The following is a 25,600-nucleotide window of genomic DNA, read 5'->3' on the forward strand; positions in this document are numbered from 1 at the left end:
ATATGACAGTGCCATTATGCCCCTTCCTTTAGTTTAACATGGATAATCCTGATGACAGGTTCTTTTTAAGCCAACTATGTGTAAGGACCCTTATGTGGCATAACTGGGTCAGTGAGGTCCCATAAACATCCGTAAAATGCCATGAGGATTAGATTTTTTTTTACGCTTTCATGAGAAACATATAGTAACATACAGTAATATACAGTAAAATGAAAAACAAATACACTTGCAAATTTTATTTAAAAAAGTTTAATTCTTAAAATAGGTTTGCATAAACATTTGAATACTACACAAGGTAGTACCATAATACAAAACATTTTTGTCCATTAAATATTTTACTTTAAACTGTTAAACTTTATTATAAATTAAACTTCACAAAGAAATAAATTGCACATAATTGACCACTCTTCGGCTCTGATGCACTGGCATTTTGCATTTAGTATCTTTTGTCTTCAAGTTTAACAGTCTCGGCTTTAAAGTCCAAAATGCAGGAATATGAAAAGGGGAAAAAAAAAAAAAAAAGAAAGGAAAAAAAAAAAAAAAAAAGGCCCTCACTTGCATTTAGCAGACTGACGGCCTTAATCCGGCTAAAGACCTGCTGCTTTTTGCATGAACGTAAATTCCCTGAATCCTCCCACCGTTATATTAAAACAAGAAATGACTACTTGGTTAGATTTAGAATGAGAGACTGATTGCTTTAGCTTGTAAACAGCAGCCCCCCTCAACTAATCCTAGACACAGGGTCCCACAGGCATCAGTGAGAGAGTCAAGCAAGTTAGAAACATCACAACAAATGGGGATCGTAAAATAAATGAAGGGAAAGGGGAGAAAAAAGAAACACAGAACAGACAAACAATAAAACAGCAGTCACTTAGATGAACTATACTTACGTACACGATGTATAGAGCATCTTGTGGGGCCATGAAGCAGGCCTGGGTTTGGAATTCATGTCTCCAGTCTAAGATGGGCAGTGTATGTGTGGAGTTACAGAAAGCATGGTTGACTCAAAGTAGGTCTGCGATTCACAGCCTAATCTGAATCAAACTATTCTTGACCATTTTGGCAATTTAGAGTAAGACTTTGGCCTGACTGCATCCAGTGTTCAGCGATTCTTGCTTTCTGCGTTTAAATTTAGGAACTCATCTAGGCTGACTCCAATCTCTTGGCACTTGGAAACTAGTTTCCTCAGGTTATCAGTTTTACCTCCTCCTGATGCTTCAGACAAGAGGTGCTGCAAAAGATTGGGGAAGCACAAGTGGTAAGGTCTGTGTCGTACACGCACCTACAGGTATGGCAGGCAAAAACAAACGCTAAGAAAACCCCATTGTAGAAACAGAAGAAAAACATTACATCTTTCCAGAGCTCAGCGCACAGAGGCAACTTCTGCAGGGCCCTTTGATACAAGTGCTGGACCTGAAAAACAAGACACACTTGAAAAGTAGAGAAAGAAATAATGAAAAATACAGATTTCCACAAGAGGAAAAAAATCTCTCTGCAGCTGCCTAGGTAAGTATGTGATAGGCAAAAGTGTTGATGGCCTCATTATATACATATACATACATACATATATATATATATATATATATATATATATATATATATGTATGTAAATCCAACAATGTAGACCAGCTCACTCCTGTGAACCACCTGGAACCTCAGCTGACCTGGTTATCTCCGTTGTGCCCGGATCTGGATGTAGGAGTCCATCCATACAAATGTGAACAACGGCAAAGCAAAGTCCAGCAATAACGTGAGCAATCCAGGATGCTGTTAAAAAAAAATTTCTCTCTTTTTATTCATAAATCCATTAAAATGCAATGGTCCAAGCAGTTCAAAACAGCAATAACGCACTTTCCTGCGTTATTGCATTTTAATGGATTTATGAATAAAAAGAAAGAAAAATTTTTTTTAACAGCATCCTGGATTGCTCACGTTATAGCTGGACTTTGCTTTGCCGTTGTTCTCACACACACATATATATATATATATATATATATATATATATATATATATATACACATATACACACACACACACATATACATACACATATACATACACACACACACACACCCCATATGAGTTAAAATGTTCAAGAACATAACTTAGGTTCTGTTCACAATGGCGCCATATGGTCCATTTTTTAAGATGTTGCCCAGTTCTTTTATATTGATGGCTGAATATCATATCGATGGGGGTGTGACACCCGACAACCCTGGTGCTGGCTGGATGGGATCAGTTGTGGAGCTGCAAAGCACAGTTCTGTCAACTGTAAAGACAATTTAGCAACAGCTGATGGGGTGTCGTACCCCTACTGATCTGAAACAAATGAAACAAACGTACTGGACAAACCTTTTAAAGATTTTACTAGGTTTTGCCTTGGATCCAACTAGCTTTAATGGTCACCAGTGTTTCCCAAACGCCAGTACTCATGGACCCCACAGATCATGATTTCAGGATTTCCCTCATATTGCCCAAGTGATGGATTTATCATCAAGGCAATCCTGAAAACATGATCTGTGGAGGGCCTGTGATGCCTGGATTTTGAGAAACAGTGCCCTATACTGATCGAAAATATCACACTTATTCTGAACGGCATAAAGTTATAGTGTGTGAACAGAGCCTTATAACGGAATATAATTTCTGTAGTCCTATACATAATGGCCAATGAAACAGCTGACTCGGTTTGTACATGTATGAAGTAATATTTCTCTGCAGGAATCCCATATTGCTTCAGTGTTTGAACCAAATTACAATTTATAGCCAACAATTCAAGTTTCGTCTCGGTGTTAGAATAGTTTAGGCAGTTTGTGAAAAGTCTTCTGCATGCCAACATGACTTGTTATAAGTGAGGCCAAACAGAACCAGGTCTGAAATTCAAGCTCACCTCCTTGTGTCCCTTTAGGAACGTTTCCACTGCAATGGCTCTAAGGGAACAACACAAAAGAAGACATGTTAGATTTCTTCATCATACTGGTCTGCTGCACAACACAGAATCATGGAACGCTCAGACAAAGAAAAGGCCAATTGCACAATTGTATTTTGTATCAGTATATCAGAGCTAAAGCCACAAGTAGAATCTAAAAATGGAGGAAAATACTTTATTGCTTACTCTTCTACGCCTGGCTTTAGCTTTAAAATATAAAAATACTCCAGTGTACAAAATATGCCAGTGTGAATGAGACTTAAAGGTAATAAACTGAACCTTTTGTGCTGCTGTAGATAAAAAAAGAAAAAAAAACAACAACAACAACTTATGGGTAAAATTTCCCAGACAAAAAAAATGAAAATTAACACTTATTGAAGGGATGGTGCATTGTATAAATCAGCTTTACCTGCATATTACAAGACAATAAAACAAAAACATTTAGTACGTTACATTTTCCAGACGGTCAGGCACATTGGGAAGCTATATGTAAACATCTTGGATTGCATTTTCACAATTTCTACATTGTTGTCATCCATTTCTTGTTTTAGTACCCTAGAAATACAAATAGTTATAAACAATGTATATGGTTAACGGAATAGTGAAATCACCGTTTTATCTTGTCACTGAAAAGGAGATAAAATCCTAAAAAATACCACAGAAAAGAAGCAGCCATACTTCCCCAAACCTGGTCACAATACTGACGCAGTATGAGGTGCAGCAAGCACCCATCATAAAGGCGGAGGCAGCACAGGTGCAAAATACTGAGGAACAACCACTCAACCTACCAGGCGTGGCCTGGTATTAGAAATACACACTGCTAAGGTCTATACAAGGTGCCAGTCACAGTTACGTGTAGTGCACCATGCCACATTACAGCCTACGGGTGACGTCCACTATATTCAATCAGGCGGGCTGACTAGATGTATAACAGTGTACCCCACAAGGAAAGACAACCCCTCCAACAATACTACAGGAGTTTGGCTGCATCTTGTAAAAATGAAAAATACATGGTGTTTGGCCTTTTATCACGAGGGCCACCTGCACCCTGCAGTAAATTAGTATTGTGACCAGGTGTGCGTCAGTGCGGCTGCTTATTTTCTGCAGTGTGGTATCTGGCCAAATCAGGTCATAAAGCTAGTGCTTCATTGCCAAAATAGTCATTGGGTGTAACTACAAGCCAAGTCACTTCTGCTAAGAGAACCTGTCCTCCGCATGTGCACTTTAGGGATTTAACAGATGAAGAGCCCCTGATGAGACATGCAAGGTATATCAGCAAGGCAGGCTCTTGGCACATGATTTGTTTCCTTTTAAAGGGTGCTTTCATATTGTATTCTTGCTCACGTTCAGTGGTCCCATTGAGGCTTGCCTCCGAACCCCCAGCAAAACTGGATTCTTGTGTATGCGCCAATGGGGGCCATAGACTATAACGGCGCTGGCAGAGTCAACGTGCACCATTTTTGGGTGCACTACACACATTGACACCGTCAGCACCATTATAGTCTATGGCCCCGTCAGTGTGTACATCCAAATCCCGTTTTGCAGAGGGTTCAGATGCAAGCCCCAACAGGTCCAAAGAACGTGGGCAAAAAAAGCAATGTGAAAGGAGCTTATGACGGCATTTCAGAAGATTTTTAGGAAATACTTGTGTTCCCAATAAAATTATAAAAGTAGGAATAAATTGACATCAGGGTGTTACAATTCCCCTTGTCAATGGAAACATTTCCCCACGCAGTCTGACATTGTTCCATCAGTGCTGAAAGTCCATATTAGAGAATTAATCTGTCTAAGGGTATGTGCACATGCTGCGGATTCACCAGCGGATTTTTCCGTGCGGATCCGCAGGAAAAACTCCAGGTAAAGTGACCTGCGGTTTTACCTGCGGTTTTCCCATGCGGTTTGACACCTGGACAATGGAATAGGTGGCAAACTGCAGCGGAATCCGCAGAAAGAATTGACATGTCATTTATTTCTGCGGATTCAGAACCGCAGCTTTTCTGCAGTGTAAAAACTGCAGCATGTGCACTGCGGATTGTAAATCACAGACATACATGGTACGCTACACTGTGTGCAGAACTGCTGCGGATCCACAGAGGCCAAATTCGCTGCGGATCCACAGCAGAATCCGCAGCGTGTGCACATACGCAAAGAGGATTGGGAGCAGACAGGCTCTGACAGGGAAAATCAGACTGAATGTAGTGCAAGGATATTACTAAGCAGCAGATGAAAGTAGATCCTAAAGGAGCATGAACTGGGCATTAAAACAGCTCTGAAGCACAGTATTTGGGAGAAAAAGAAGCAAAATAAGTGAAACAAGTGTGTCTGCATGTGTGTGTGCGTGTGCGTATGTATATATATATATATATATATATATATATATATATCTCACATATATATACACACACACACACACACACACACACACACACACACACACACACACACATACTGTTCAAAAAAAATAAAGGGAACACTTAAACAGAATATAACTCCAAGTATATCAAACTGTCCACTTACGAAGCAACACTGTTTGACAATCATTTTCACATGCAGTTGTGAAAATGGAATAGACTACAGATGGAAATTGTTGGCAATTATCAAGACACCCTCAAAGGAGTGGTTCTGCAGGTGGGGACCACAGACCACATCTCAGTACCAATGCTTTCTGGCTGATGTTTTGGTCACTTTTGAATGTTGGTTGTGCTTTTACACTCATGGTAGAATGAGAAGGACTCTACAACCCACACAAGTGGCTCAGGTAGTGCAGCTCATCCAGGATGGCACATCAATGCGAGCCGTGGCAAGGTGGTTTGCTGTGTCTGTCAGCGTAGTGTCCAGAGGCTGGAGGCGCTACCAGGAGACAGGCCAGTACACCAGGAGACGTGGAGGGGGCCATAGGAACCTTTGTGCAAGGAGGAACAGGAGGAGCACTGCCAGAGCCCTGCAAAATGACCTCCAGCAGGCCACAAATGTGCATGTGTCTGTACAAACGGTTAGAAACCGACTCCATGAGGATGGTCTGAGTGTCTGACGTCCAGATGGGGGTTGTGCTCACAGCCCAACACCGTGCGGCCCTCCAAAAAAATGCCACCCCACACCATTACTGACCCACTGCCAAACTGGTCATGCTGAAGGATGCTGCAGGCAGCAGATCGCTTTCTACGGCATCTCCAGACTCTGTCACGTCTGTCACATGTGCTCAGTGTGAACCTGCTTTCACCTGTAACGAGCACAGGGCACCAGAGGCGAATTTGCCAATCCTGGTGTTCTGTGGCAAATGCCAAGCGTCCTGCACGGTGTTGGGCTGTGAGCACAACCCTCATCTGCGGACGTCGGGCCCTCAGACCATCCTCATGGAGTCTGCTTCTAGCCATTTGTGCAGACACATGCACATTTGTCGCCTGCTGGAGGTCATTTTGCAGGGCTTTGACAGTGCTCCTCCTGTTCCTCCTTGCAAAAAGGCGAAGGTAGCGGTCCTGCTGCTGGGTTGTTTCCCTCCTACGGCCCCCTCCACGCCTCCTGGTGTACTGGCATGTCTTCTGGCAGTGCCACCAGCCTCTAGACACTACGTTGACAGACACAGCAAACCTTCTTGCCACAGCTCGCATTGATGTGCCATCCTGGATGAGCTGCACTACCTGAGCCACTTGTGTGGGTTGTAGAGTCCGTCTCATGCTACCACGAGTGCTAAAGCAAAACCAACATTCAAAAGTGACCAAAACATCAGCCAGAAACACTAACGTTACTTACCGGTAGCCGTTTTTTCCGGAGCCCATGATGGCACACATGAGAGCAGGGATCTGCCCAGTCAGCACACGAACCCTACTGAAAATAAGAGGGCGGTACCTATCCCTTGATTCAGTTGATTTACAGCGCATGAGAGGCCCCCCGGGTTAGTACACATGGTAAAACTATCACCACATTATATTTGACTAAAAAAGCACCCAAACTACAGTGCACACCAAAGGAGTGATAAGGGGGGGGAATATACAGGTGCAGTCATGGGCTCCAGAAAAACCGGCTACCGGTAAGTAACCTTGGTGTTTTCCCGTCTCCCATGATGGCACACATGACAGACTTTTGTAGAATAAGACACCTTAGGGAGGGACCACCGCTTGTAGCACCATTCTACCAAAGGTTAGGTCAGTAGAGGAAGGTAGATCAAGTCGGTAGTGCTTAAAAAAGGTTGAAGGTGAGGACCAAGTAGCGGCTTTACAAATCTGCTCAATCGATACCTCAGCCTTCTCTGCCCAGGAGGTAGCCACAGCTCTGGTGGAGTGAGCCTTGATGCCTTCTGGAACTTGAGCGCCACTTGCAGAGAAGGATAACATAATGGTCTCCCTGATCCATCTGGCAATGGTACTCTTAGCTACCCTGTACTCTTTTCTACTTCCTTGAAAGGCTACAAACAGGGACTGATCTTTGCTCCACTGACTAGTCACTGACATATATTGTAATATGGCCCTCCTTACATCCAATGCATGGAACTTTTGCTCCCCAGGGTTTCTAGGATTATTACAGAATGATGGCAAGGAGATCTCCTGAGTCCTATGAAACTTGCGGACCACCTTGGGGAGGTAGGCCGGGTCTGGTCTTAGAACCACTCGGTCATCCAAATTCTGCGTACATGGAGGGCATATAGACAGAGCTTGTAGGTCGCTCACTCTACGGGCCGATGTTAAGGCTACCAGTAATACAGTTTTAAGTGTGAGTAGTTTTGGTGACAGCTCTTGTAATGGTTCAAAGGGATCTTTGGTTAAAGCCTCTAAGACTAGATTCAGGTCCCAGGGTGGTATCTCTGGGATAATGACCGGCCTCGACCTGCCACAGGACTTTATGAACCGGGACACCCACCTATTGGATGCTAGGTTGCAGTTAAATAGGGCCCCCAGAGCTGAGACTTGGACTTTGAGGGTGTTAGTGGCTAACCCGAGTTGCAGCCCAGACTGTAGGAATTTTAGGATAGGTCCCACTGGAGGCTACATCCCCCAGGAAGTCTAGGAATTTTTCCACGTTCTACCGTAGATTTTGGATGTTATAGGTTTCCTACTCTTCAACAGGGGAGACTAACCCTGGTGTGAATCCCTGGCGACTCAGTAACGCCCTCTCAAATTCCAGGCTACCAGATGGAAGCCCTTCACCTGAGTGGACCACTGGTCCCTGGGAAAGCAGATCTCGAACCTCCGGTAAGATCCATGAATCTGTCACTGACATGAGTCTCAGAAGGGAGGACCAAGGCCTCCTTGGCCAAAACGGAGCTATAAGAATTACTCTCGCTTGATCCTCCGATTTTCCGGACTGCTATCGGGATCATTGTTATTGGGGGGGGAATGCGTAGGCCAGTGAGAACTTCCAGGGTATTTGTAGGGCATCTACTAAGTAGCAAAGGGGTATTCTTTTGGATTTAGTGAGCAGAACTTCCTGACCCTCCTATTGCGTGAGGTGGCAAACAGGTCTATTTCCGGTTTGCCCCAAGCTTGAACTATTTGTTGGAAAACTTGGGGGTTTAGTGACCATTCCCCGTCTTAGGTGTCTGCGACTCAGGAAGTCTGCTTGTGTATTTGAGAACCCTTATATGCAGTGCCGTGATGGATAACAGATGTTGTTCTTCTAACTGGAAAAGTAGATTTGATATTTCCATGAGGCCCCGGGATCTCGTTCCCCCCGGGGGTTGATGTAAGCTACCACTGCACGATTGTCCGTCATGACTCGAGTGTGGTGGCTCCAAAGCAAGGGGAGAAAATGTTTCATGGCTTTCTCTACTGCCCATAGTTCTTTTACATTTGAACCGTGATCCTTTTCTAGCGAGGACCAGGTTCCCTGTATTGAGTGGGATCTCAGGTGTGCTCCCCACCCTGTGGCACTTGCGTCGGTTGTAATGATGTCCTCGACTGGTTTCTGCCACGGGACACCGGCTGTTAGATGCTCTTCTACCATCCACCAGAGTAGGGTATCTCTTACAGCCATGGAGAGACATAGTTCGCCCTCTAAACACCCCTTCAATTGTTTGTTTCTGTGCTGACAGAACTTCCCACTGCAGTTGCCTTAAGTGGTATTGTGCCCATGCTACCGCGGGTATGCATGTCAACGAGCCTAAAAGGGACATTGCGTTCCTCAGTGTCATAGCCGGCCTTTGCATTGCTGTGCGAGCTAGGTCCCTTATCTTGGTCACTTTGTTCAATGGTAGGAGGCAGCGCTGACGCTCGGAGTCCAGTATTAACCCTAGGAGGATTGCACTTTTACTGGCGTTAATCTTGACTTGGGGATGTTTACTATCCTTCCTAACCCTATTAAAGTTGATATTAATTCCTTCACTTGGTGTGTGCAATGGGTCTCCGACCTCCCTACCACAAGGAAGTCGTCCAGGTATGGAACGATCACTATGTCCCGGGAACGAAGAAATGACATTACTTCGGCCATCACTTTGGTGAAAACGCTAAGGACTGTAGACAGGCCGAACGGAAGGGCTGCGTATTGGTAGTGTAGTACTGTAGTGTTTGACCTGACCTTGGACATACAGCGCTACTCTCAGGTACTTTTGATACTCCTGATGGAATGGGATATGATAGTAGGCATCTTTTAAGTCTATCACTGCCATGAGGCAGTCCTGGAACAGGATTTTTGTGGCCGTATTGATTGACTCCATTTTGAAGGAGCAATTGTCTACCCAATGATTGAGTCTCCTCAGATTGACTATGGTCCTCAAAAGAGCCATCTGGAGTAAAACCCCCTTCCTTCTTCTTGAAATGGGACTTCCTGTAGAACTTGTTTTTGCACTAGTCCAAAGACTTCTGTCTCCAGGGCCAGTTGCTGCTCTTGGGCTTTCATTCGGGGTGTCATTATAATGGTTTGCCTGGGCGGAAGGGTGAATTTTATTTTTAAACCGTCCTTGATTATGCTTAGAACCTACTGGTGGAGTTATTTGCCCAGGCGGAAAGGAAGAGAGAAAGCCTTTTCCCTACCTCCAACCTGATGTCATTGGGGAGATTTTTTGGAGGAAGTAGAGGGCTCTTTAAACATATAGCCCGATCCTCTCTTTTCTTTAAAGTCCCAATTTTTCCTATCTCTTCCGAAAGGGCTGCTTTTTGGGTTCCCCCGGAAATCGGGGAAAGCTTTTCTTCCTATCCCCCGCATGCTCCAAAATTTCCTCTAGTTTTTTCATGAAGAGGAATTGGCCGTCACATGTAATGGAACACAGTATGTTTCGATCCCTTTAAGCCACAGGGCTCGTCTTGCCGCATTTGACAAGCTCGCCGCTCTAGCTGTTAATCTCGCGGAATCTGCCGAGGCATCCACTTGGAAAGCCGCTGCTCCATGTACCAGTGTCAGATTAGACAGTATTTCGTCCCTAGGAGCTTTATCCCTGATCTGGTCCTCTGTTTGTTGTAGCCAGACCATGAGGGCACAGGCGGTACAAGTACCAGCTATTGCCGGTTTTAATCCACCTGCTCATGCTTCCCAGATATGTTTCAGGAAACTATCTGCTTCTTTATCAAGTGGGTCTTTCAGCACGCCAGAGTCCTCTAATGGTAGGGATACCTGTTTTGAGGATTTAGCTACGGCACCATCAATTTTTGGGATTTTTTTCCCAGGTTTCTGAGTCCTTTTGTTCGAATGGGTACCTCCTTTTCGATGTAGAAGGTAAGGCACCCGACCTCTCCGTTTTTTTCCATTCCCTGTCAATTAAGGCCCTTATCTTATCATTTACAGGGAAGGTGCGTTTTTTCTTTTCCTCCAGTCCTCCAAACATAACATCCTCCAATGACTTAGGCGTCTTTTCCTCCTTAAGGCCCACTGTAGACCTGACAGCTTTGACCAGCTTTTCCACGTCCTCTGTTGGGAAACACGGACGGCCCCCTATAACCGCTGTCCGAGGAGGATTCTGAGGACTGAGTAGAGGAACAGAGATTTTTCCCGACCTTCCTGCACTTGAGAGGCCTCTGAATCAGAATCCATTTTGCGGCTTCTTCTGTCTTTTTGAGGGCTGCCTTTAGGGAGCCTTTCACCTCTTGTATTATAGCCCTAAGGCTAGTCACAAAATCAGGGGTTTCATCCCATATGGTTTTGTTTATATAGTCAGCGCAGAGATCTTTCTGCCACTGAACTGCCGGGAAGATTTTCCGATCGGCTTTTTGTTCTTCATGGGCGCCGCACCCGACACGCAGGCCCGCCCATTCCCAGCGAGCCTTGCGCGTGACGTCAGATGGGCGCGACCCGGAAGCGGCCGCCTCCTGGAGCTCCCAGACACCGGCACGGCTGCACATACGCCCGCTCAGACGCTCACATACGCCCGCTCAGACGCTGAGCCCCCAGGGGACCAAGGGACAGCGCTTCCCCCTCCCGACACAGCGCACAGGGCCCACCCGATCTTCCACACCGGCACAGGAGAGGGGCAGGTACGTGTGACCGCTGTCTTCAACACACAGGTCCCTGTCAGGACAGGAAACCAAACTGATGCGAGGGAGAGGTACCGCCCTATTATCTTCAGTAGGGTTCCTGTCCTGACTGGGCGGATCCCCTCTCATGTGTGCAGTCATGGGAGACGGGAAAAGCATCGGTACCGAGATGTGGTCTGTGGTCCCCACCTGCAGAACTACTCCTTTATTGAGGGTGTCTTGATAGTTGCCAATAATTTCCATCTGTTGTCTATTCCATTTGCACAACAGCATGTGAAATTGATTGTCAATCAGTGTTGCTTCTTAAGTGAACAGTTTGACTTCACAGAAGTTTGATTCACTTGGAGTTATATTCTGTTGTTTAAGTGTTCCCTTTATTTTTTTGAGCAGTGTATATATACAAACCACAATTTTGTACTGACTGCAGGAAACGAGTTAATTTACTCTTTAACCAACATTAATGCCTTAGTTATTGCCAGCGTAAAAACATAATTCAGTCACCTGAGTGCAAGTCCAAGATTCATAGGCATCACGGATAAAAAGCGTTCCAGTGTCTTTGAATGCTGCGTTTGTGGCACACAGCTCAAATAGAAGTAAATCACCTAGAAATGTGAACAACAGATCTTATTCAGAGTTCCCCCTGTATACACAATGATTTTTCCAACTATGCTGTGCTGAAACCCCACAGTGATAATCGCACTGCATTTACAACTTACCGAATTGTGGAACTCATAGTTGGTCCAGTATTCAGCCGTGCTAAAAGGAGTGGGCTGCCGCGTGGGAACTGTCAGGAGGCATCTGTTAACTAAATCTGCAAAATGCTTACTATCTGGAACTTTATTTCTGCTATCCATTATTCTGCTGTTAATAAAGACAAGATAACTGGAAAGAAAATTGCCAGTAATTACTAGGACACTTGTGACGTGACCATTACACATGCAGGACACATTATATACGTACTCCATCCACAGCTTCTGCAGAATATCCTGCTGCATCACAGCCCCTAATGCCGCTTCATACGCATCCGCTGCCTCCTCTCTGGTGGCGTGAAGAGACTGCCACAAGCTGCAAGTCAAGTTATAAAGAAAGAATGGGAGGTCAAACAGCATGCTGGCCAAGCAATTAGTACAAATCCAGAGTTTTTCCATATTATTGATCGGTATAACCCCTTTTAAGAAACTAGCCACCCTCTGTTCACCTTCCACGAGTCCAGCACCGAATCTCAGCCGCTACTCCCGGATTATGGTACTGGTTGTAATGCGGACGTCATCTTGAAAGTGTTACAGTGTATACTGAATGCACCCTACATACAGTGGGGAAAAAAAGTATTTAGTCAGTCAGCAATAGTGCAAGTTCCACCACTTAAAAAGATGAGAGGCGTCTGTAATTTACATCATAGGTAGACCTCAACTATGGGAGACAAACTGAGAAAAAAAAATCCAGAAAATCACATTGTCTGTTTTTTTTCATTTTATTTGCATATTATGGTGGAAAATAAGTATTTGGTCAGAAACAAGCAATCAAGATTTCTGGCTCTCACAGACCTGTAACTTCTTCTTTAAGAGTCTCCTCTTTCCTCCACTCATTACCTGTAGTAATGGCACCTGTTTAAACTTGTTATCAGTATAAAGAGACACCTGTGCACACCCTCAAACAGTCTGACTCCAAACTCCACTATGGTGAAGATCAAAGAGCTGTCAAAGGACACCAGAAACAAAATTGTAGCCCTGCACCAGGCTGGGAAGACTGAATCTGCAATAGCCAACCAGCTTGGAGTGACGAAATCAACTGTGGGAGCAATAATTAGAAAATGGAAGACATACAAGACCACTGATAATCTCCCTCGATCTGGTGCTCCACGCAAAATCCCACTCCGTGGGGTCAGAATGATCACAAGAACGGTGAGCAAAAATCCCAGAACCACGCGGGGGGACCTAGTGAATGAACTGCAGAGAGCTGGGACCAATGTAACAAGGCCTACCATAAGTAACACACTACGCCACCATGGACTCAGATCCTGCAGTGCCAGACATGTCCCACTGTTTAAGCCTGTACATGTCCGGGCCCGTCTGAAGTTTGCTAGAGAGCATTTGGATGATCCAGAGGAGTTTTGGGAGAATGTCCTATGGTCTGATGAAACCAAACTGGAACTGTTTGGTAGAAACACAACTTGTCGTGTTTGGAGGAAAAAGAGTACTGAGTTGCATCCATCAAACACCATACCTACTGTAAAGCATGGTGGTGGAAACATCATGCTTTGGGGCTGTTTCTCTGCAAAGGGGCCAGGACGACTGATCCGGGTACATGAAAGAATGAATGGGGCCATGTATCGTGAGATTTTGAGTGCAAACCTCCTTCCATCAGCAAGGGCATTGAAGATGAAACGTGGCTGGGTCTTTCAACATGACAATGATCCAAAGCACACCGCCAGGGCAACGAAGGAGTGGCTTCGTAAGAAGCATTTCAAGGTCCTGGAGTGGCCTAGCCAGTCTCCAGATCTCAACCCTATAGAAAACCTTTGGAGGGAGTTGAAAGTCCGTGTTGCCAAGCGAAAAGCCAAAAACATCACTGCTCTAGAGGAGATCTGCATGGAGGAATGGGCCAACATACCAACAACAGTGTGTGGCAACCTTGTGAAGACTTACAGAAAACGTTTGACCTCTGTCATTGCCAACAAAGGATATATCACAAAGTATTGAGATGAAATTTTGTTTCTGACCAAATACTTATTTTCCACCATAATATGCAAATAAAATGAAAACAAAACAGACAATGTGATTTTCTGGATTTTTTTTTCTCAGTTTGTCTCCCATAGTTGAGGTCTACCTATGATGTAAATTACAGACGCCTCTCATCTTTTTAAGTGGTGGAACTTGCACTATTGCTGACTGACTAAATACTTTTTTTCCCCACTGTAGCTGCTGAATTAAATGGCAGGCAGCCACACTGTCTACATGAAATCAGTGCCACAGAGCAAACGCCAAATCCTGGCAGCATCGGCAGAGACTTGCCGGTGGACCTGGGGAACGCGAATACAGCCCAGATTGTCTCTTTATAATAGTTTGCAGCTGGAGACATTCATTTGCTGAAAGGGAACAACCCCTTTAACATCACATTGGAGAAAGAGAACACAACAAACTCGACAAGTTGTAAAACGATAGAACAAATGTTTGAAAATATATACATGCAAAACAGAAGCCGCGGAGACACCATCACATGTTTCCCAACGCAAGCAATGACCAGCCAGGTCTTTCCCCGGGAAGGAACAACCACGGGAAGGGCAGTCTCCAATGAAGGAAACCACCTATGCCAAAACATGGTATCCATCCACAGACAGCTGTTTCGGGGTATTGCCCCTCATCAGTGTGGAGTAGGAAACTGGCTGGTAGGAGCAATACCTAGTAAAAGACTGTGAAAATGAGGATGAATGAACTCATGGAGATCAACATCCAACACTGCGGAGACACCATCACGTGTTTCTCAACGCAGTGATTCTAGAGCACTGCCCCCATCCCTTATGGGAAATATGCAAAACATGCAAAACAGAAGCCGCGGAGACACCATCACATGTTTCTCAATGCAAGCAATGACCAGCCAGGTCTTTGGATGGATGTCTCCGCAGTGTTGGATGTTGATCTCCATGAGTTCATTCATCCTCATTTTCACAGTCTTTTACTAGGCATTGCTCCTACCAGCCAGTTTCCTACTCCACACTGATGAGGGGCAATACCCCGAAACAGCTGTCTGTGGATGGATACCATGTTTTGGCATAGGTGGTTTCCTTCATTGGAGACTGCCCTTCCCGTGGTTGTTCCTTCCCGGGGAAAGACCTGGCTGGTCATTGCTTGCGTTGAGAAACATGTGATGGTGTCTCCGCGGCTTCTGTTTTGCATGTTTTGCATATTTCCCATAAGGGATGGGGGCAGTGCTCTAGAATCACTGCGTTGAGAAACACGTGATGGTGTCTCCGCAGTGTTGGATGTTGATCTCCATGAGTTCATTCATCCTCATTTTCACAGTCTTTTACTAGGCATTGCTCCTACCAGCCAGTTTCCTACTCCACACTGATGAGGGGCAATACCCCGAAACAGCTGTCTGTGGATGGATACCATGTTTTGGCATAGGTGGTTTCCTTCAATGGAGACTGCCCTTCCCGTGGTTGTTCCTTCCCAGGGAAAGACCTGGCTGGTCATTGCTTGCGTTGAGAAACATGTGATGGTGTCTCCGCGGCTTCTGTTTTGCATGTTTTGCATATTTCCCGTAAGGGATGGGGGCAGTGCTCTAGAATCACTGCGTTGAGAAACACGTGATGGTGTCTCCGCAGTGTTGGATGTTGATCTCCATGAGTTCATTCATCCTAATTTTCACTGAAAATATATACACACACACACAAGTGACAGCAACATCAGAAACAAGGAATATGAGAAGCTGGAGAAATACCAGGGCCTCAAGGAGAACTGGATAAGATGTGGAAGGTGAAGGCAACAGTGATTCCAGTGGTGATAGGGGCACTAGGAGCAGTGACCCCCAAGTTGGAAGAATGGCTACAACAGATCCCAGGAGCAACATCTGGGCTCTCTGTCCAGAAAAGAACAATGCTGGGAACAACTACGATCCTGCGCAGAACCCTCAAACTCCCAGGCCTCTGGTAGAGGACCCGAGAATGAGGAAGGATAAAAAAAAAAAGACCACCCCTATTGGAGTGGGGGGGAGGAAGTTTGTGTTTTTTTATAATAAAGATCATGAGTAATAATGCACACAGCTACACTTCTTTTCAGAAAAATAAAACAAAATGCTTACCAGAAAACAAGCCAGAGGTATGGTCTTTGCATATCAGAAATGTTGAGAGCTCCGTCGCTCTTAATAGCTGGTGCGATGAAATCTAGTGGCACTGAGAAATTCAAGAGGTATCTAAAAATAAAAGTAACTTATTTGGCATGTTTGTACAGTATCTTGAAAAACATAGGGGCTAAAATAGAAAACAGTTAAACTATAGATCTTAAACAGGCATTCTCAACTTTCAAAGTTTTTTTCCTACCTGGGGGTGATCTGACCACTGGCACCCTATTGATCCAATGTACTGGGACTTTGTAGAGCCCCGTATGAATGGAGCCGTGGTCAATCACGTGCACTATTTTTCCATTATTTCTTATGGTAGTTCCAAAGCCCAGCCAAACGCCGCAGTCATATTAGTATCAAATGGAACAGAGGTGTGCATGTATGACCCGCAGCTTCAATCACATGGTGCTCCTGAAAGCCTTGGTTCTTGGGATCGGTAAAGCTCCCTGTTATCAGGAAGTTATATGCTATCACAGGGCTAGGGGAGAACGTCCAAACTTGAGAATACCCTTTAATAGTACCCTAATCACAATCTTTCACTTCCTAAGCAACTGCAGACCAAATTCTGTTGAGTTTACCTCAGGGCTGTGGAGTCTGAGTCGGAGCTCATTTTGGTGGAGTCGGAATAAAAAGGACTGACTCCGACTCCTAAAATATATAATAAATTGGATACTGTAGACAATGCAGAATATACTGAATATTTTTTCATAGGAATTTGGGAAAGTTATGAAATGTCCTTTAAATGACTATTCTATTCCTGATCTAAGGCTACAAAACACAGCGGTTTTCCTGCGTTTTTTTGAGTATACGTTTATCAGTTGCAAAAGCAGATCAGCTTTTTGAAAAACCGCATCACCTGAAAGGTTTTTGAGCTCATAGATAATGTTTTCAATATCAAAAGCAGATTAGAAATCTGCTCTATCTATATATATCCATATCTATCTATCCATATCATATCTGTCTATCCATATCATATCTGTACCAAAAAGAATGAAAGCCGGATAGCACACAGACTAACACTCCTTTTTTTTTTTTTAGCACCAGTCAGGTACACCTCATAGCTGCCCAAAAGGACGCCCAGGACAGGCATTGCTCGTCTTCAGTAACATCAACATCAACTGATAGTTGGAATAAATAGAGTGCATTCATCACCACATCTTCTTAAGGTGCAGGCTTTATTTTCAAGTGTAGGGGTGTGAAGTATGAGGTTCTGCAGCAGCTGAGGTGTGCAGTATGAAATTCTGCGGAACAGTATGAGATTCTGCCCCCCCCCCACCCCCAGGTTTGATCCTGGCTACGCCCATAGTGTGAATGTAGCCTGGGGATCTAGGCTTTATCTTAGCTGAGATAAGTCATAGTGTGTGTGCGTGTGTGTATATATATTATATATATATATATATATATATATATATATATATATATATATATACATACATACAGTGCCTACAAGTAGTATTCAACCCCCTGCAGATTTAGCAGGTTTACACATTCGGAATTAACTTGGCATTGTGACATTTGGACTGTAGATCAGCCTGGAAGTGTGAAATGCACTGCAGCAAAAAAGAATGTTATTTCTTTGTTTCATTTTTTTTTAAATTGTGAAAAGTTTATTCAGAGGGTCATTTATTATTCAACCCCTCAAACCACCAGAATTCTGTTTGGTTCCCCTAAATTATTAAGAAGTATTTCAGGCACAAAGAACAATGAGCTTCACATGTTTGGATTAATTATCTCTTTTTCCAGCCTTTTCTGACTATTTAAGACCCTCCCCAAACTTGTGAACAGCACTCATACATGGTCAACATGGGAAAGACAAAGGAGCATTCCAAGGCCATCAGAGACAAGATCGTGGAGGGTCACAAGGCTGGCAAGGGGTACAAAACCCTTTCCAAGGAGTTGGGCCTACCTGTCTCCACTGTTGGGAGCATCATCCGGAAGTGGAAGGCTTATGGAACTACTGTTAGCCTTCCACGGCCTGGACAGCCTTTGAAAGTTTCCTCCCGTGCCGAGGCCAGGCTTGTCCGAAGAGTCAAGGCTAACCCAAGGACAACAAGGAAGGAGCTCCGGGAAGATCTCATGGCAGTGGGGACATTGGTTTCAGTCAATACCATAAGTAACGTACTCCACCGCAATGGTCTCCGTTCCAGACGAGCCCGTAAGGTACCTTTACTTTCAAAGCGTCATGTCAAGGCTCGTCTACAGTTTGCTCATGATCACTTGGAGGACTCTGAGACAGACTGGTTCAAGGTTCTCTGGTCTGATGAGACCAAGATCGAGATCTTTGGTGCCAAACACACACGTGACGTTTGGAGACTGGATGGCACAGCATACGACCCCAAGAATACCATCCCTACAGTCAAGCATGGTGGTGGCAGCATCATGCTGTGGGGCTGTTTCTCAGCCAAGGGGCCTGACCATCTGGTCCGCATCCATGGGAAGATGGATAGCACGGCCTACCTGGAGATTTTGGCCAAGAACCTCGGCTCCTCCATCAAGGATCTTAAGATGGGTCGCCATTTCATCTTCCAACAAGACAACGACCCAAAGCACACAGCCAAGAAAACCAAGGCCTGGTTCAAGAGGGAAAAAATCAAGGTGTTGGAGTGGCCTAGTCAGTCTCCTGACCTTAACCCAATTGTAAACTTGTGGAAGGAGCTCAAGATTAAAGTCCACATGAGACACCCAAAGAACCTAGATAACTTGGAGAAGATCTGCATGGAGGAGTGGGCCAAGATAACTCCAGAGACCTGTGCCGGCCTGATCAGGTCTTATAAAAGACGATTATTAGCTGTAATTGCAAACAAGGGTTATTCCACAAAATATTAAACCTAGGGGTTGAATAATAATTGACCCACACTTTTATGTTTAAAATTTATTAAAATTTAACTGAGCAACATAACTTTTTGGTTTGTAAGATTTATGCATCTGTTAATAAATCCTGCTCTTGTGTGAAGTTTGAAGGCTCTAACTTATTTGCATCTTATCAAACCTGCTAAATCTGCAGGGGGTTGAATACTACTTGTAGGCACTGTATATATATATATATATATATATATATATATATATATATATATATATATATATATATATATATATATATACATACATGTATATACATACACACATACATGCACACATACTACAGACCATATGTATACATACATACATACATATACATACACACATACATATATACACACATACTACAGACCAGAAGTTTGAACACACCTTCTCAAAGCGTTTTCTTTATTTTCATGACTATGAAAATTGTAGATTCACTCTGAAGGCATCAAAACTATGAATTAACACATGTGGAATTATATAACAAAAGAGTGTGAAACAACTGAAAATACTGTATGTCTTATATTCTAGGTTCTGCAAAGTAGCCACCTTTTGGTTTGATGTCTGCTTTGCACACTCTTGGCATTGTCTTGATGAGCTTCAAGAGGTAGTCAGCGGAAATGGTTTTCACTTCATAGGTGTGCCTTGTCAGGTTTTATAAGTGGGATTTCTTGCCTTATGAACGAGGTTGGGACCATCAGTTGTGTTGTGCAGAAGTCTGTTGGATACACAGGTGATAGTCCTACTGAATAGAGTGTTAGAATTTGTATGAGAGAGAGAGAATTTGTGTCCTCCACCAGAAAGGATTTAAGGGTTAATTTTCTCCCTGACTTCCTTTCTCCGGGCATGGGCAATTGAAAATGCGGATCCAACAACAAAAAAACACGTTGCAAGGTCCGTTCTGGCATGCCGGCGAACGATAAAAATTTGGCGCATCCTCACAAAAAAGGATCCAACGGATGGCCATCAGTCAAGATCCGCCAGTAATGCAAGTCAATGGGGAAAAAAATGGATCCGCAAAAAAATGGCGGATCCGTTTTTTTCAAAACCTGGCGGATTTTGACTGATGGTCAAAAACGGAAGTGTGAAAGAGGCCTTAGTCAGTCCGAAAAATTGGGAAAACTATGAAAGTGTCCCCAATTGCATTGGCAAAAACCATCAAGCGCTACAAAGAAACTGGCTCACATGAGGACCGCCCCAGGAAAGGAAGACCAAGAGCCACCTCTGCTGCGGAGGATAAGTTAATCCGAGTCACCAGCCTCAGAAATCGCAAGTTAACAGCAGCTCAGAATAGAGACCAGGTCAATGCCACACAGAGTTCTAACAGCAGACACATCTCTACAACAACTGTTAAGAGGAGACTTTGTGCAGCAGGCCTTCATGGTAAAATAGCTGCTAGGAAACCACTGCTAAGGACAGGCCACAAGCAGAAGAGACTTGTTTGGGCTAGAGAACACAAGGAATGGACATTAGACCAGTGGAAATCTGTGCTTTGGTCTGATGAGTCCAAATTTGAGATCTTTGGTTCCAACCACCGTGTCTTTGTGCGACGCAGAAAAGGTGAACGGATGGACTCTACATGCCTGGTTCCCACCGTGAAGCATGGAGGAGGAGGTGTGATGGTGTGGGGGTGCTTTGCTGGTGACACTGTAGGGGATTTATTCAAAATTGAAGGCATACTGAGCCAGCATGGCTACCACAGCATCTTGCAGCGGCATGCTACTCATCCGGTTTGTGTTTAGTTGGACCATCATTTATTTTTCAACAGGACAATGGCCTCAAACACACCTACAGGCTGTGTAAGGGCTATTTGACCAAGAAGGAGAGTGATGGAGTGCTACACCAGATGACCTGGCCTCCACAGACACCAGACCTGAACCCAGTCGAGATGGTTTGGGGTGAGCTGGACCGCAGAGAGAAGGCAAAAGGGCCAACAAGTGCTAAGCATCTCTGGGAACTCCTTCAAGACTGTTGGAAGACCATTTCTGGTGACTACCACTTGAAGCTCATCAAGAGAATGCCAAGAGTGTGCAAAGCAGTAATCAAAGCAAAAGGTGGCTACTTTGAAGAATCTAGAATATAAGACATATTTTCAGTTGTTTCACACTTTTTTGTTAATTATATAACTCCACATGTGTTAATTCATTGTTTTGATGCCTTCAGAATGAATCTACAATTTTCATAGTCATGAAAATAAAGAAAACTCTTTGAATGAGGTGGTGTGTCCAAACTTTGGTCTGTACCGTATACATGTACATGTATACAGTGTATTACATATTTACAATTTATTACAGTTTTTTGTGTTCTAAAGTTGTATTCCAATAAATAGATATGTTCAATCTAAATATCTGGATTATTGGATCATAGAAATGATTTAATGTCTGATGTTCACATAGTACTACAATAAATTTTTCACTTAAATATAAGCAATATATGTGGGAGTCGGAGTCATGGAGTCGGTGTAAGGGAAATTGAGGAATTGGAGTCGCAGGTTTGGCTTACCGACTCCACAGCCCTGGTTTACCTATAGACCTACAGGGTGCTATATAGTAGCTCCCATCTGCTCACGGGCTTAGGCCTATAGGGAACATGAAATCACCAGTCTGCTTTGCTGTGAAGACACTTCTGTTCAGGAAACGTAATACATTTCCTAAATACCACAGCTTCATAGGAGCCACAGCACTGACTGTGCATCACTAGTTTCATTATTATAGAACTATGGTCTTTTTGCTGTAATTAACAGGCCTGTATATATGAGAGAGCAATGTCATACTGGGTGTACTTTCTATCCATTTGAGATTAATGTCTTATTAAAAGGATCCAGGTAATCAGATACTTGCAGTGATGAGATGTGCATCTTCCTAGAATTTCCACGATTCTGGGTGTAATAGTTATCTATAAAAAATAATCTGTCATGAGGTTTTTGTCAGTTAATCTGCGAGCAGCATAATGTAGGGGAAGAGACCCAGATTCCAGCAATATGTCACTTACTGGGCTGCTTCCTGTAGTTTTATTCGCAGGAGATCATCAGAGATCTAGTAAACCTGCTGCCAGGTAGTCCTCCATATTCATGAGTTTTGTACAACACTGTCCATAGGCAGAAAGCTGCCAATCACTGGTAAGGGCAGAGTTCATTATTAAGGAGGACTACATGGCAGCAGTCTAGTCCTCTGGTGAGAATGTGCTGAGAAAACAGGGATTTTATCAAAACTACAGAAAGCAGCCCAGTAAGTGACATCACTGGATTCAGGGCCTGTGGCTCTACATTGTGCTGCTCTCAGATTAGATGGCAAAAATCTGGTGACAGATTCCCTTTAAAAAGCATTTCTGTGATCATTAATACAAGTCTGTCTAGAGGTTTTACAAACATATACAGAAATCATACTTTACCTCAAATGATCTGCTGGAATAGATTTTTCATTAGTGTTTTCAAAGAACGACGTTAAAAATTCTTCCATTAAAGATGACACGCAATCTAAACAATCCTGGGAAAGTAAGGGTTTACAAGTCATGGGGTCAGAAAACAATTTTATAATCAATGTTGCATATTTGCTTTTCTGCATGTTCAATATACAATAAGCAAAGTGTACGAAGAGAAACATGGTCATCACTATTCTTTTGGACTGGATGTCCAGTATCTATGGCTGGAAATTTGTAGGATGACAATGTAATAAGCTGGAAGAATAAAACTTAATGTAGCCATGAACTTGTGCAAAATTCTGCTACAGGGTCTATAATGTTATCTGGCACAGGTAGAGGTGCACCGTTGTACTCTGGCAGGTATTCAACAGCTTTGGATGACTTCCATGCACATGAAGACGACCCCAATTACCTGCTGTACTAGAAATCTGCAGACATTATAGAAGATTTGTGCACTGCTCGGCTTATTTCTGAATGCAGCGATCCAGACATCCGTGGCCTTTTCAGTCTCTCCTTTCTTCATATACACCGAGCATAAAGAGTCTAGTACATGGCAGTTCCCACTAGAACTCTCCAGGAGCTGGTTACATAGAATCACGGCAGCGAAATGCCTTAAAGACAAGCCAAGACGTTGGTCTCCATAATACATTTACAGCTTAGCAGTGTTAGCACATCTCTATGTTGTTACCTGTCGAGCAGCACGTGGAGCGAGATCATATTCTTATAAAGTGGCAGACAAGCTTCTATTCTTTCTTCAGCACTCAAGTTTTCATCAGAGCAAGAAAATACAGCAGCTATTGGAGGAAACAACATTTCTTAAGGAACTACCCTTAAAGGTGGCCTCGTATTTCAATATTTAATAAATCTAGACAAATGCATGCACGGTCACAAATGAAAAATAGTTTTAGTTCCATTTACTGTAAGGGCGCAGTCAGATGGCCATATGACATGGAGGATGATCGCATCGCAGTGCACGGACTGGCGGCTCTCCTCGCCCAAGCTTGACAGCTGCATAGAAATACACGAAGCATTCATGCTTGAGTCAGGAGAGCCGGCAGCCAGTTCGAGCATTGCGATGCGATCTTAGTTCTTGTTATACGGCCGACTGCGGTCCATGGCTAGGGCTACATGGCGACTATCATTATTGAGACTGAAGTTTGCTCCGTGCTGTGGCTACAACATGGTGCTATAGAAGTGCAACATCTACACTACCACAAAAGAAAGATGCAAAAAAAAAAAAAAAAAAAAAAAATTAAAAAGACTTTATTCGGACTCCCATGACAGCACCACGAGAGAGGAGATCCGCCCTATAGGAACAGGAAACCTACAGATACAAAAGGGCGGCACCTCTCCCACGCATCAGTTGGTTTCCTGTTCCTGAGGGGACGGGATCCTACAGAAGACCAGATCCCAGACCGGCCAGCCGATACAGGTAGCGAGGGGGTCTCCTACCTCGGCCTGGTGCAGATCTTCTGGAGGACGCCACGGTGGCCCAGGATGGGTGGCACGGCGGTGGCGTGTTCGGCAGGGAGCGGTGTCCGGAGGATGGCCGTCTCCGGGGTTAGGCCGCCGCCGGTGAGTATGCTCCCCCCAGGGGTTCCCGGCTCCGGCGGCGCAGGTACGGCGGCAGTGACCGGGTGGCGCTGCTTCCAGGGCTCCCGGGCGTCCTGCGTGACTTCCGGTCCTTCCCGGGGTAGCGGTGACGTCGGGGTGCGGGCGGAGGATGCGCTTCCGGGTCGGCGCGCCACTGCGCATGCCCGATGAATCCAAGATGGCGGCGCCCATCGGAAACACCGATGGCGTCGGCTTTCGGGCCGGGTGCCGCGCCAGCTGGGGTAGGGAGCCCTGTTAGGGGGGAGGGGCGCGGCGTGGATACTGCTGACCGGAGGAGGGGTATTTAGGCAGGACCCTGGCAGGGTACCTTGCCTTGGCCACATTATCACAAGCAGCAGCGTACAGCAGCAGCAGTGGTAATGGAGAGTGATCGAGAGCAACACCAGCAGCAGAAGCAAGGGCGACAGCAGCGGCAAGCATCACTGCCGCCCCTGGATGACCTTCGGCAGGTCAAACAGAAAAAGAAGGTGTCCCGTGACAGTAATGAGCGGGCGGGACGAAGTGACCAGTCCACTCGTAAGAGCTCCTCCAGGCAGACAGGAGCATCGACTGAGAGAAATCCCCCTCATTCTCCGGTACTTGATTGTGGCACTGGTAAGTGATCTTCGTGAAAGTTCACTCAGTGACGGGACCCCCCTTCTGTGTTTTTTTCTAGGGGAAAAAGGCTACAAGTAAGACTAAACATAGGGAATGCGCACTCTGTGCATGCCCATTACCGGACGCATGCCTCAAAAGATTGTGCCCCCCCTGTATTCAGCAGACAGTGGCAGAAGAGTCACCCGCGGTAGCGGCGAGTTTAAGGGACATTGTCAGGGCAGAAATGAGGGAAACCCTAAAGTCCTTGTCCCAGCCGGAAAGTCAAAGGGGCGAGGTCTCGGTGGAGTCCGATTCCTCGGTAGAATGGAGAATAAGCAGAGACTCCCAGGCTTCATCTCCCTCGTCCTCCTCAGGAGAAGAGGACTCAGGGTGATTTTGTCTGCCTCTTGACCGGGTGGACAAGCTGGTCAAAGCAGTCAGAGAGACAATGGAGGTAGAGGAGCCTAAGCCCCAATTATCCATGCAGGATGTCATGTTCTGTGGGCTGGAACAGAGGAAGCGGAGAGTCTTCCCTTTAAATCAAAAGATCCAGGATCTGATCCACAGAGAGTGGAAAAAACCGGATAAAAGAGGGTCGCTACCACCAGCCCTCAAACGCAGATACCCCTTCGACGATCCGGCAGTGAATACTTGGGACAGAGCCCCCAAATTAGACGCAGCCATTGCAAAGGCATCGAAAAGGTCCTCGCTACCCTTTGAGGACATGGGATCCCTTAAAGATCCCCTAGACAGAAAGGCAGATACTTTCCTTAAAAACACCTGGGAAATGGCGGCCGGGTCCTTAAGACCAGCAGTGGCATCAACGTGCACGGCCAGGTCCATGATGGTCTGGTTGGACCAGTTGGAGTCACAATTAAAACAGGGTACATCAAGACAGACAAATCTTGGGGCCCTACCAACCATCCAAGAGGGAGCAGCCTTCCTAGCAGATGCCTCAGCAGATGCAGTGAGAATGGCCGCCAGAGCA

At 44.9% G+C, this 25,600-nt stretch overlaps 1 protein-coding gene across 2 annotated transcripts in view; it reads right to left on the reverse strand.

Moving 5' to 3' along the window:
- Positions 1–233: 233 nt before the first annotated feature.
- The window catches only part of ZFC3H1 (zinc finger C3H1-type containing), a 106,199-nt gene continuing 80,832 nt past the window's right edge, over positions 234–25,600 (reverse strand). The window contains exons 25-35 of one of the 2 annotated variants that reach the window (XM_073555531.1): positions 23,111–23,216; positions 22,835–23,033; positions 22,393–22,487; positions 16,123–16,233; positions 12,283–12,387; positions 12,039–12,204; positions 11,824–11,924; positions 3,380–3,481; positions 2,888–2,927; positions 1,351–1,413; positions 234–1,231 (exon numbers count right to left, since the gene is read on the reverse strand). In XM_073555531.1, coding sequence (XP_073411632.1) covers positions 1,103–1,231; positions 1,351–1,413; positions 2,888–2,927; positions 3,380–3,481; positions 11,824–11,924; positions 12,039–12,204; positions 12,283–12,387; positions 16,123–16,233; positions 22,393–22,487; positions 22,835–23,033; positions 23,111–23,216 — 1,217 coding nt within the window. In that variant the 3' untranslated portion in view covers positions 234–1,102. Of the gene's footprint in view, positions 1,414–2,887; positions 2,928–3,379; positions 3,482–11,823; positions 11,925–12,038; positions 12,205–12,282; positions 12,388–16,122; positions 16,234–22,392; positions 22,488–22,834; positions 23,034–23,110; positions 23,217–25,600 lie in introns of both variants that reach the window. The other variant, XM_073555530.1, reaches the window with a different exon arrangement.

Source organism: Dendrobates tinctorius, unplaced genomic scaffold (assembly GCF_039654945.1).
Source record: "Dendrobates tinctorius isolate UK_male_01 unplaced genomic scaffold, ASM3965494v1 ptg000224l, whole genome shotgun sequence".
Classification (NCBI taxonomy): Eukaryota; Metazoa; Chordata; class Amphibia; order Anura; family Dendrobatidae; genus Dendrobates; species Dendrobates tinctorius.